The sequence below is a fragment of the Parasteatoda tepidariorum genome, chromosome 6, assembly GCF_043381705.1.
Source record: "Parasteatoda tepidariorum isolate YZ-2023 chromosome 6, CAS_Ptep_4.0, whole genome shotgun sequence".
Classification (NCBI taxonomy): Eukaryota; Metazoa; Arthropoda; class Arachnida; order Araneae; family Theridiidae; genus Parasteatoda; species Parasteatoda tepidariorum.
The window spans coordinates 51,947,188-51,960,514 of NC_092209.1; the positions used below are offsets into that span (position 1 = coordinate 51,947,188).

At 30.4% G+C, this 13,327-nt stretch overlaps 1 protein-coding gene across 1 annotated transcript; it reads left to right on the forward strand.

Annotated features, from left to right (window-relative positions):
- Positions 1–1,011: 1,011 nt before the first annotated feature.
- LOC107447138 (uncharacterized) lies at positions 1,012–12,660 on the forward strand. Its single transcript, XM_071181792.1, has 7 exons — positions 1,012–1,063; positions 3,643–3,669; positions 8,016–8,039; positions 8,377–8,411; positions 10,305–10,380; positions 11,225–11,343; positions 12,543–12,660. The coding sequence occupies exons 1-7, from the start codon at positions 1,022–1,024 to the stop codon at positions 12,658–12,660; spliced, it is 441 nt and encodes a 146-aa protein (XP_071037893.1). The 5' UTR covers positions 1,012–1,021.
- The last annotated feature ends 667 nt before the right edge of the window (positions 12,661–13,327 follow it).

Below are 13,327 nucleotides of genomic sequence, written 5' to 3' on the forward strand. Positions count from 1 at the left end.
GACTGCGAAGCCATAGGCTGCGGGTTCGAATCCCGCTCTGGGCATGGATGTTTCTCTCTCTCTCTCTTTGTGCTGTCCCCTGTTGTGTGTGCATGATGTGTGAATGTGGCCCACCCAATAAACAGGTTTGTGGCAGTGTGGCGTGGGCAATGTTGCTCGTCTTCGTGACTTTGGTTCACAGGTGCCCACTGGGTAACGCGAAATGAGCAACAATTCTGTCATAGTATAGGTAGGCAAAGATTCAAATTCAGTGCCTGCCATTGGAAAAAAAAGTACTTTATTGCACACAGGTTTGTTAGAATCGACATGTTGCGCTCCCTGTACCTCAATTTATATCCTAAGAAGTGGCGCTGCTAACGCTGTATTCCTGACGCCATCAAGCACGCCAACCTTCTATTTTGGTAATCCTAACAACTTTTTATTTCAAAAATAAAGTTCTTTTTCCTATGTATACATTTGATTAAGACTTTGCACTTTCCTCATTATTTTTTAACTGATTAAAAATTTCCATTAGTTTCAGAAAAAAACAAAACACATTAATGTTGCTCATTCATTATTTTTGTTTTAAGGAATTTGAAAACTTATAGTTCAGAAATGATTGAAATGGCGTTATCACTGTCTAGGACGTTATAAATCCATTACTGGTTTATTTTTTTCATAAAAATTTAAAAAAGTTCTAGACTGAAAGTTCATTTTTGGGTTATTAATTTCTCCTTTAAATTATTGAATCATATATATATATTTTGGAGACGTTCACTGGGTTTCGTAGCAATCCTAATAATGGAATGGTAAAAGGATTTAATTTTTGACAACGGAACAAGTCTTGTTAATATAATTGTTGTTGACCGCAGCTGTTAGCTAAAGTAACTTTTTGTCGGAGTAGTTAAACAAAATTTTTAAAATTCTTTAATTTTTTTTCAATACGCAATTGTGTTTTTTACATCATTGTCAGTCGAAAATTTTATTCATCTTGTTTTTATTTTCAACACATTTTTCTACTTTCAGAAACATTCAATATAGTATGAATACGGAAGAAAAATTCGTGTACCGTAAATTTACATATGTAAGTATTTCTATCCAAGTATCCTCTTTCATTTGACATGATCGTTTTCAAAGATAAATTGACGACAATATTGTACATAACATTATAAATCGATCCTTGAAAGATTTATTGTGTACTGATAATAACACAAATATGGGGTTAAAAGAAAAATACAATTCCCTCGAACACTCATGGGATTCTACATAACTACTCATGAGAATATATAAACACGATATATTTTAATAAGAACATGAACTTCTTCAACTTTTAAGAAGTTCATAGTTTAGTGGTTAACGGGTGATAATCATTTAAAGCTTGAGACGTAATTATTCTTTCATCATCATCATCATAGTGAGCCAGACAGCCCCATGCTTATCTCAGAAGATTTCTCCAAAACGACTTCCGATTTATCTTTGATCTCCAATTCTTCTCGTTAACTGCAGGAAAATCAGACTCCACCAAGTCAGCCCATCTCAACCGCGGCCTTCCCCGCAAAGCAGTATCTTTTTTATTGTATTTTCATGACTCATTCGTATCACGTGGGTCATCCAATTCATTCTATTTATTTTTATGCATTTAATAATATCATTTTGTTTATAAATCTTGTACAGTTAAAAGTTAAATCTCCTTCGCCAGTTATTGTTTTCACATTTACACCAATAAGTATACTCCTCAAAATTTTTCTCTCAAATATTGAGATACTCCAGTTTTGTCATTGTCCAAGCTTTTGAAGCATACGTCAAAACTGGCCTGACAAGAGTTTCGAAGATGAAGAACTTTGCATTTCTAGAAAGAAACCTAGATTTAATAAATCTTCTCAGCCCATAGACTGCCTTATTTGAAAGATATATTCGATTTTTTATTTCAGGAGTCATTTTGTTGTCAATAGTAATAATTAATTCTAAATAAGTAAAACTCCTTACTGTTTAAAATCTATTAGAATCTAGGAGTCTGCGACTCTGTTTCTTGAGAATAAGATGTATTTTGTTTTCTCTACATTTATGACTAAAGCAATTTGTCTTGCAGCCACGTCAGGGGTTATTATTTTTATTTAATAATAATTCTCGTATCAACAATTTGAATATTTTTAATAGAAAATTTAACTGCAGTAAAAAATTAAAATATTAAAGAATCATACAATACAATTCAAGGTTTTTACTAACTAAAGGAATATTCCTACTGAATATGATTTGATCATTCTACTTAAAATGCAACTATGAAATTCTAAATGTATATTTTATTTTGATGAAAAAGTGTCAAAAATACTATCCGTGCAGCGTTAGAAAATATTTTGCATTAAAATGAAAGTTTTGTTTCCAAAACATTTGAATTCTGCACAAAATCGTTTAATAATAAGAAAAAGAGAAGGAAAGAATTAAGATGAAAACTGATTAAACTTTTCTGTTCGGTTTCGAAAACTTTTGTCAGAACAGTCTGGAGCAGGTTCCAGAAGCTCCGTGTTGGGGAACTGACCCACTATCAAAATTTGAATTTCTTGCCAATTACCTTTTTGCGGTTACAAATTTCGACTACCAATCGCGTTATCAAATGTTTACGTGAATTACTAGAATACAAGTCCCGCAGTGGACTGATCGTTAAGACACGGCTCCCAACAGATCACCGAAGTCAAGTGGCTGCGGTCAGTGTGCGGGTGGGTGACCACTTGGATCAGCCTGCCTAGGGACCAAGAGTGTGCGGTATTGATCCTCGTTAAACTGTGCTACCGTAAAGTGCTCGACTTCGCGTGCAGGTCGTTGGGCTACCGAAGCGGGGGTGCCATCCCCTCTGCAGAGGATCAAAATTGTGATGGCATGTCTTCGGATCATCCTCAGGGATGTTTCCCAGACTGTCGCCAATAGCCCATTGTGCAGCTCTAGTGCGACGTAAATAAACTACAACTACAACTACTAGAATACAAAGTAATACCCTGATAATGCATTTTTATTATGGATTTTCTTCGAAGGCTCTATATTCACATAAAATAACACTTTCAAGAAATATAATGCTACTTTTTATAACTATTGTAAGTTTTAAAAAGCTATATTTATGGTTGTTAGGTTTTACTTACGTCGACGCTTATTACGAAAATGGCTTAATGTATCAATATGGAGAAAAAATGTGAAATATTTTGTGAAAATTAAAATTGTTTCAAATTGAGTTTTTCAATATGTGACAAATTACTCCTATGTTTCGTTGCCTGGGCTTATAAAAATTAGCTAAAATTGAGAATTATTCTTTGATTTCATTTAATTTCTTCTAAGTGAAAAAAATTCGCGATTTAAATATTTAAACTATTTAATGGTTCTGAACCCCAGATTAAATCTTTAAAGCAAAATAATATACATAGTTTAAATGTATTGCTTTGTTTCGTTTCAATATTAAATTTTGTCTTTTTTTATTTCCTTTGGCTAAAGATATATGAAAAACACCATTAAACAATGCTATCACCACCTCCATATTTGGTCACTTAAATATCGGCAGTCCCATGATTTTTGTCATTTGAGTGTATTATAATCTATGTGAAGTTAGTATTTTAAATATAAATGAGGCAAACAATGTTATCAGTAGATTTAACAAATAATTCTCGTTTTTTGTTTCAGAAAAGTCCGTTTATGCGAAGAGGTGTGGTAAGAATTTATTTACATTTACATTAAATAGTACATCATTAACTATCTATTATTATTTTACCTAACTACCTTGAAATGGTTCTGAATAGTTTAATTTGGAAGAAAAGTTTCAATAACAGTGTTTTCCGGGTAGCCTACATAGGAAAAAAATTATTTTATTTTTTGGCAGAATAAAAGCTCTGTTTATCACATTTAAATGATGTGGGAGGATTCTTCGGGTGGGGATAGAATTTTGTTACGAAAGTGATGCACCCAACGATTTTAGTTTTAGGTTCGTAAACTGTTCAGACGATAAATTCAATTAACCACAAAATATCTGCTTTAATACTCAGGAAAGAATTGAAACTTATACTCTGATCTAGCATGGAGCTTCAGGTCAAATTTTAGCACACCAATTCATCAAAAAGTTGAAAAAAATATTGTATATAGTCTGTTTAGCGATGAAATGGTCATGTGGTAGCCGTAGATTAAAATTAGGAAACTATTGCACACTTTACTGTCATTCAAAACAGAACACCAATGGATAACTGAGAACTGGTAGGAAAAGGGTTGAAATTTCGATTGCAAGAAGCCGCCTTTACGTATACAATAAAGACAGTGTAAAAGAAATGAAATATATAATAATTGTATTGAATTTAAAATTCTTATCTTAGTTTTGAATTATATGCATTGATATTTCTTACTCGAAAAGTTTTTTTTTAAAAAAAAATTTCTGCATTCTTTATGCATTTCGTATTTTGTTTGTCCGCAATGAACTTTTCTTAACGTGCTCTGAGAAAGAAGAAAACAAAGTTGTTATTTCGTGCTAAAAAGATCATTCTAACTCAATTTCAATGCTTTTATTATCAGGGTAAGGTTCCAATAAAAAAAAAACAATATATATCATCTGTACCAGGGCTCGAAAAACCACCCGTCCGTCCGTCCTCGGCGGTCGAAAATTCCCCGCGGACAACAAATTTCTCGAAGCCGACGTCCGCTCGGACGGCCACTTTTCCGTTAATGTTCGAGATAAATTTTCAATTCTTGTTATCTTACAAGAATCTAGCTCCTCACTTCTAAAATGACCCTCTAATCTAGAAATACAGAAGCATACTGCGCATGGTGGAATTTATGTTTTCTCTGTCTGGGAGTATTGCAGCAGTTGAAAGGGGCTTTTCAGCAATGAACTTGCAAAAAAAAAAAACACAATACGTACTGGTCTTAAACAAGAAGCGTTAAATGCAATGATGAACATCGATTTAAATGGAAAACCCCTTTCAGATTTCTGCGCAAAAGCCTCTGTAAATCATTGGCTTGATTGCGGAACTGGCAAACATCATATTTGATTCATTTAAAAAACGCAGTACCCTCGGATAAATTGACATTCCAGATAACTTGGCCTTTGTCGTTTAAATTATTTCATAAAAGAAAGAAATTATTTCATAAAAGAAATACTAGGTTTTACTATTAGTAACCAAGTATTTCTTTTATTATTGTATAATGTAATCCTAGTATTTGCAATCCTAGTAACTACTAATTCATTGTGCAATTTATAAATGTTAGAAATAAATAAGAGGAAATTATATTTTTATTTATTTAGAATCTACGGGTTAGTTTCAAAAGAGGACGGGTACATTGTTGGATAAGCCGTCCTCGGGAACGGATAAAATTTCTGAGTTTTTTCGAGCCCTGATCTGTACAATGCGCAAAAAAAAAAAAAAAAAGAACCTTGGATAATTTTTGATCTTGTCCGATTCCATGTACCAGGATTCAATCTTTACGGCTCATGAGAGTTGACTTCAAATATACGAATACGAAAATACGAAATCACGCAGGAAAAAAAAATAATAAACATACTTTTTTATAAAACGTCTTTGGATTCTTGAAACCCTTAAAATATGAGGAGTAGCCACAATCGGTGAAATGCAGTCCCAATTACTTTGGGCAAGAGCGCAATCGAAGGGGACTTCATAAAGTAAATTATACTTTTTCATATTTCGCCATCTCTCGAGAACTTGTTACATTTTAGCATATGATTATAATATTCGTTTATCCAAGAATAATTCCATGCAAAAAATATTTTTTATTTTAATTTTATTTATTAATTGTCGAAAATATATTGAATAGTTTGACAAGCAAATTCTTACATAGCTTTAAAGAATGCAATATTATACAGAAAATTGTGAAATTTGGATAAAATCTGCCAAATGGTTTCTGAGAAACCGGCTTTTAAATAATTTTTTTTAAAAATTTGATTTCTCAGAATCTATTCAACCGACTTCAACTAAATTTCGTATTTTTCTATATAAAATTACTGTGATGCCACAATTGGCATTACATATTTATTTCCTATCTTTTAAAATATCTTTTATTACTTAAGCATATTTTTATAAATCGAATTATATTTAAACTAAATCAAAGACTAAATCTTTTAAAACGAACATAAAATATTTTTTTATCGATAAATGCAACGGATACTTTTTATTTCATTACTAATGCAGACTTATTAATTCACTACCGCTCCTAATCGAAAACAAAAATCTATTTATAACTTTTTAATTCTAAATTTCTAACTGCAAAGTCTCAGTTGTAATAATTCCCATAAATTTGTTCCCATAAATAAATTCCCATAAATTGCCAAGGTATTTATGAACCCAATATTGATAATGCTGGGTTGGCTTTGTTTTGGCTGTGTTATATTTTGATAATTCACCAATTTTGGATCTCCTATCCATGCTTCTCCTACGTCCGTTGGGAACAATTACATTCACTTTTAATTTCAAATTTGTGGAGACTGGGAGTGCCCTTTCGGGACTCCCCAGTCTCAGTTTTAACAGCCAAAAAAATTACATTCATGCTGTATCATCTCTCGATCTGAAAGAGTATTTAATTTGATCTCTTTAGGTGATTTTATTTTTGTATGTTGAATATGGCCATTATCCATCATATCAATTCTTGATTAATAAATCAAATTTTTACTTAAACGATTTGTATTACTGGAGGCGATCATTTTCTACATCCATAATTTTTGATGTATTTTTTAACGGCAAAGTAAATCCATGATGAATTTATATATTTCCACTATATGCTAAATGGCGGCCACTGCCACCTCCACCACAATTACATTTCCTCAAAATGATGCTAAAATTTGCATAACTTACAACTTACATTTTTTAAATCTTAATTAATAAAACAATAAAAAATTATTATTTAAAATCATTTTTGGCATGATTTGCTTTGGATAACACGAGTTTTACAATTGCTTTGTAAACATTTCTCGTTTCACTAACAACAATAAAAAGTTCTCGAGATATGGCGAAATGTGCAAAAAGTAAAATTAACATTAATAGGTCCTAACAATCGGCAACACTCTTCTGTCCAAACTATTGGGAGCATATATCACAGATTGGGGCTACACCACGTATCTTGTGGTTCAGAAATTGAAAAAAAAACGTACTTTTATTCAGGTATGTGTATTCAGTACAAGATTTCGTAACTAAAAATATTGTCCTAATTAAAATAAGCATTTTCGAGGGGTCGCCTTCAAAATTAGAAATAGAAGTAAATTATTCGTTTAATAAAACCATTCTAAAATCAACCTAAAAGATTCTAAAATTAAAGTTAATTACGGTCAAACTTCCTTGGACTCCCACCGGTTCCGTGCTAGTTTATCATCCAGCGGCTATGGGCTAGTTCATCATTCAACAGATCTAGCCTAATTTTTTTTCCAACGACTCTGGTCTACCACCTTTTATCCTCGTGTCAGCAATGCGAATGAATCCTAAACCGAGCTTTTCTCCTAAGAGCAGCAGCGCAACACAGTGAACGTCACAACAACAACAAAAAATTCCATGATAAAAACAGTCACAAATTAAATAATTCTTTATAAAAGGGATAAAAAAAAAGTACTAATTAAATATAAATAAACTTAAATATACATAATTCAATCCAAAAATCTCAGTTTATAAAATTTACGAAAAATATTACTATTGTGAATTAATTTAAAACTTATAATAGTGGTGCCACCAGGAGGCATATTATGTTTTACGCCATCAAATCTTAAAAAGAATTCGCTAATAATCAGAGCTAATCAGTGCAACCATCTATTGAAGAAATAAGTGAACTATTTTCGCTGGAAAAGTAAAACAATCTTTAAAAGTATTTATAAAAAAATACAATAAATTTCAATTTATTACACCATAAGCCATTAATACTGAATCCTGGAACATGAAGACTTAATCATTAGATCAAAAGTTATTCAGGATGTTCCATTTTTTCCCACACTGTACAACACCAATATATACAAAGTTATTGTATATGAACTTTACAGTATCAGAACATAATTTTCTGCATTTATTTTATTTTAGGAGCTAATATTGAAGGAGCAAGGGGTGAGTATGAATTTATGACAATAAATATAGTTTTTTATTTTAGTTATAAAAGGTTTCCTTCAGAATCCTGGAATCTTAAATTGAATAGTAAACTGCTTTAGTATTTCATTACATTTTATTAATTATTTTTTTTTTTATTAATTACTAGTTAGTTATTTTTTTTAAAAAAATCTCATAAAAACCAAAATAAAAACGACTCAATTATAATAAAACTACTTTTTTAATTTTCTATAATGTTAAAGGAAAATTTAGTTATATTTCTAACTATTAAATTAGTATCCTGCATTCATAATATTAAATTAAATGTACTAATTCACTCATTTATTTTTTTTTTCAGTACAACTGCACACACGAAAATATGTATTCAAGAAGGTGAGAATGGAATTACTATTATACGACTAATAAACAAAGTTTTCTATTCCTTTAAACTTCTAAATCTTGGAAAATGGCACGACACAGGAGGGTTAAGCTTTGTAATACTATTTACTCCTGGGAATTCAAATTGCTAACTTGTAGCTTTTTAATATTGTAACACATTTATAACTTTTAGAGGAAAGATTGTTGATGGTTAACATTTTAAGTCAGAAAGGATGTTTATAATATTCAACTTCATTATAAACTAATTTTTCCAACAATATTCATATCATATTGAATGTTTCTAGTAATAAAATAAAATATATTGAAGATTAAGAAAAGTAAATACAAAAGATAAATAAAACGGTTTGCTGACAATATAGTAAGGAATACAAACACGTTAGTAAAATTGACTTTTTCCTTAAAACTGACAAAACAAACTATACTTCGTTGCAAGTTAAGAAAAGACCATTGCGATATAGGATTTAATTAATCATCCGTGACTGCATATAGTTCCTTTTATTTAGCTATTAAATTATATAATTATGCTTTCAAAGCAATATAAAAGCTTTTAAAAGTCAAACTCGTCGAACAAAATTTTAATTCGTACTTTTTTTAATAAGCCAAAAGAAGGTCGTACTACGTCGTTTCAAGTGTTGGTAATGTTGATATTCGTGCTTGAAGTTTGGCATCCATTTAACGTGCACTTGATGCAAACAGATTCTCTCTATAGAAATAATGGTTTTTTCTTTACTCGCAACAGAGTATAGGGACAATTACGATAGAGAACAAATTTTTTGTTTCATTTGTGCAAGCACTTGATCTTGCCTAATTCGGATGTGGAAATTTCAAATCTAAAATAAGTTTTGCTCCTAAAGTTGTTTTAAAAAGCTATATATATAACAGGGAACAGTGTAAATGTTGCGGCGAACTTAAAGAGAAGTTAGAGCACATCGTCAGGATTAAAATTACTTCGGAATCCATGCCCAAAAATTATATCTTACGCGGCTCCCGGCGATTTTCTATTTTGACCTGTTTCGAAGCACCCGAAGAAACAGTTCAAAATAAGGAAGCGCATCGAACGGCATATAACGACATTTACGGTCGTGGTTGAAATTCCATGCAATTTTTATTCTGATGATGTGCCCTAACTTCCTTAGAAGTTTGTCGCAACACTTATACGACCCCTTGTTACATATAACATTTTTAAACTTGCCCTTTTCGGCAAAGATTAGATTAAAAATGTCATTTAAAAAAATGTAGCTTGGAGAGAGAAACCGATTGCAGATTTGAAAACAGAGAGACGAAAGTATATAAAATCTGATCTGATAACAGAAAACAAGAAAATAAAACAAAAAAATCGTTCCCCAGTGTTATTCATATTTCTAAACAAACTTCAAATAAATAACACTCCAAATTATAAGTTCCCAACCTATGATCCCGATACTTCTGAATGGACCAAAGCAATTATTTGAAATAGTATTAGTAATCACGTTTAAAAGAGATATTTTGAGTTGATTTTGATGCCTCTTACCAGCCTGTTTTTGATGTTTGGACAGATTTCACCGGCCTTTAGGTTTCTACCTCCCTTAAATATTAATTTGCAATGTCTAATATGTTCCTTTTTTGCTTCATATTTGACAAGATTCTAAAAAGATTTATATAATTGATGGTCGTTTTAGAAAACTTTGCACAAATATTAGCTATAGATGTTTTGTTATTGATGCATTTTCTTACATTAAAAATATTATTAACATTTATGAAAATATTTAAAGAACATTAGGCCTTTTCTCTTGCAGTGAGTGTTCGAAAATTTAGCACTTCATCTATGATTATTTCATTGTCAAAAATGCTTAGCTCAGTATTTTTCATAAGTGTTTTTAAGAACTTATTAATCTTTTTGGATTTTAGATGTCAAACAATGTGGATTGAAATTGTATTTGATGGTTTCGATGTGACAAATATGACATACAATGCAAAATATGAAGTAAGTATCTTGTTTATATATTTCTTTTAAAGAAGTTATTTAGAAACTTAATTACTTATTAGCCATGAGCAACCAAGTTCATAATCCTCCATACAAATGAGCTGACTAAAATTACGACTGCAACACAAGACTTTCCTAGATTAAAGTAAAATCACAAGGAAAAAATTTTAAGAGCATCGCCAAACCGATTACACGCCACATTCAAATGTTGAAATTCTGTGATGAAATTCTTCGATGAAATTCTGTTCATCTTTCTTTTTTAGATAGTATTCTGATTTTAGCAGCTTTATTAATAAAGTTTAATATAATTTTAATGCCACAATCTCTTAATAGCAAATGCAGAAACTGTTTCAAGTTGTTTCTTTCCTGTGTTTTGTATATTATTTCATACTTTTTTTCCTTTCTTTCTTTTTGTCTTTCCTGACTCAACTTATAGAAAAATACCCCTTTGTTCTAACTGTAATTTAAAGAAAATTGTAGCATAATTATAAGTAAAGAAACTATCACTTTCTCAGTACAATGCACTTTAAATCAGTTGTTCCAGTGACATGTATTGCACACTTTCTTTTTCGCAATCACCTCATACCGAAATTACATATTCCGTTTTCTAAGAGTTAAAATTCAGAAGTGCAGTCGCTAGTTATGAGTGCAATTGCAAATCCTAACTATCATTTATCTAAATGATGATCAGCTAAATGATATTTTTTTCTGGGCTTATTAGCTAATTAGCTCAGAAAATAATTTCACAAACCACCTCGGGATGTTGCTACAATTTTAATCACTGCAACACTCATTTTTGCATATATTTTTTTTATTATTATATAATTATTCTTCTTTATTGCAGAGTTTGGAACTGTTCAGTGTGATAGGTGGTTACATGGGAATGTACCTTGGATTTTCGATTGTGACTGTTTATGATTTTGCTGAAATAGTGATGCGAAGAGTTTATACTTTTTGGCGAAAGCATTCAAAAAATAAAAAGCAGTCGAAAAAGCATAATAAAAAAATATTTATCTCAAAAATTGAATCGAAAGTTCAATTTGAGATTTCAAAGGATGGAGTCACTAAGAGGGCTCATAAAATGTGTTAATTTCAGAAATTAAATTTCTTTCCTTTGTAACCTTTGACTTGTTATCTGCATTTTTATTATTATTATCGAATTCTCGCTAATTCGTCATAGAATGACTTACTATTTGTGCACTGAAATAAAGAAATAAAAATGATGGAATATTAATTGCCTCACTTTTACAATGGTTTTGTAATGTCACTCAATATAAGCAAAAATATATTTACTACTGCATAATTATGAAAATGTAATCATATTAACCTTAAAATTTCAAATGAACCAAAAAGTACGAGAAATTATAACTTCTTGTCAAGGGACAATCTCTATATATACGAGTAAGTAATGGCAAATAATCAAATTGATAAGCCTAATTACGGTTAGGCTCTTGAGCCCTTAAGAATAAGTTTTAGCACAGAAAAATCCAATCATTAAGTTCAACGTATTTATTTATTTAATTTTTTTACAAGCAGTGCACCAAATTAAATATTTGCAGCAGAAGTTTCAAATTCTAATATGAGCAGAAGAACTTGATTTATAAGGGAGGAAATTCAGATTTAGGAAATAAAAAAATAATACTGGATATAATATGGATAGTATTAAAATTCTGGAATGCCATACAGGTACGTAATATTGCTAATTATAAATCGAAATTTGCTTTCATTACCTTTTCTCTTTTCATAGGAATATAAAGTTGCATTTTGTCTATGCAAAACAACTAGTTCAAATTTTTATTTATTTTTCGAGTGAACAGTTTATTATATTTAATGATTATGATAATAAAGTATTTATTTAAAAGTCCTCATAAGGAATCTTTATATAAGCATTTGAAAAAAAAAAATTCCTTAGAAAGTTACAATAATTCAACTTTTTTTAAAAAAAATAATACTATTAATACTATTTGTTTTAACAAATTACTACTATTAATTAATAATAATTATTATTTTAGGGACGTTAAAGATCACGTAGTGTAAAACTGATCCATAATGTTTATTCATTTAAACAACTCTTAACTTTTCCAGAACCTTTATTCTGGGATAATTATCTAATCCTTATTGATTTTTCATTTAATGACATTATTAAACTATTCTATTATTAGCCAGACGTCTTCAAAGGCCGATTCTCCTATATCTGTTTATGGGGAATCTGCTGCCTTAGGAATCATTATATCATTATACTGCATTCTATGCACTCATTTGCTAGAGAATTCTTTTTGAAATGTTTTCTTAAAATTAAAAACTAGAAAAAAATATTTATCAGCTAAGTACTGAAAACCAAAATATAATCAATTAATCAATTAAACGAAATATTATATCAATTAATATGTCTGAATAAGTAACGGAAAAAATACTCTGAGTAAAACGATTCTGGATAATGATGTATCCCCAGAGCTACCACGGCTCAGTTGAGTTAGTGTTTAGTTTAGCTCAGAGATGGGCAAACTTTTTCAGTCGAGGGCAAAAAATTGAGGAAAAAAAAAGTTTGGTGCGCTAAGTAAAAACTTCTAAGATAAAATAAAAAAAACGATATACAATTTTTTTTTACCTACTTTTTTTACCTAATTTAAATATTTAATGAGATGAATGAAATTGCGATTTCATTTTTAAAAGTTTCTTATATTGGGTTTAGAAGTGAGATGTACCTATTTTAAGAACCGAGGCTAAATGTTCGTCTGCTAGTCTACTTCTGAAATGATTTTTTTCTAAGGTTCATAGTTGAAAACACTTGTTCATATATATAAGATGAAGCAAACATAGACTGATTGCAACTCAATACTGCAAGGGTATGAAATATTAAATTTGAGAAACTAGCTTTTGCTAATGATTTGCAAAACTCAAACTTTGGCATATTTAGAAACAACTGCTTCAGATGGTGCTATTCTAT

Excerpts from the sequence above, each read along its gene's own strand:
- LOC107447138 (XM_071181792.1), top strand. The coding sequence starts at position 1,022 with ATGAATACGGAAGAAAAATTCGTGTACCGTAAATTTACATAT. Across the intron at positions 1,064-3,642 it reads TGTACCGTAAATTTACATAT|AAAAGTCCGTTTATGCGAAG; the intron begins GTAAGTATTTCT and ends TTTTTGTTTCAG. Across the intron at positions 11,344-12,542 it reads GTTTATACTTTTTGGCGAAA|CCAGACGTCTTCAAAGGCCG; the intron begins GCATTCAAAAAA and ends TTCTATTATTAG.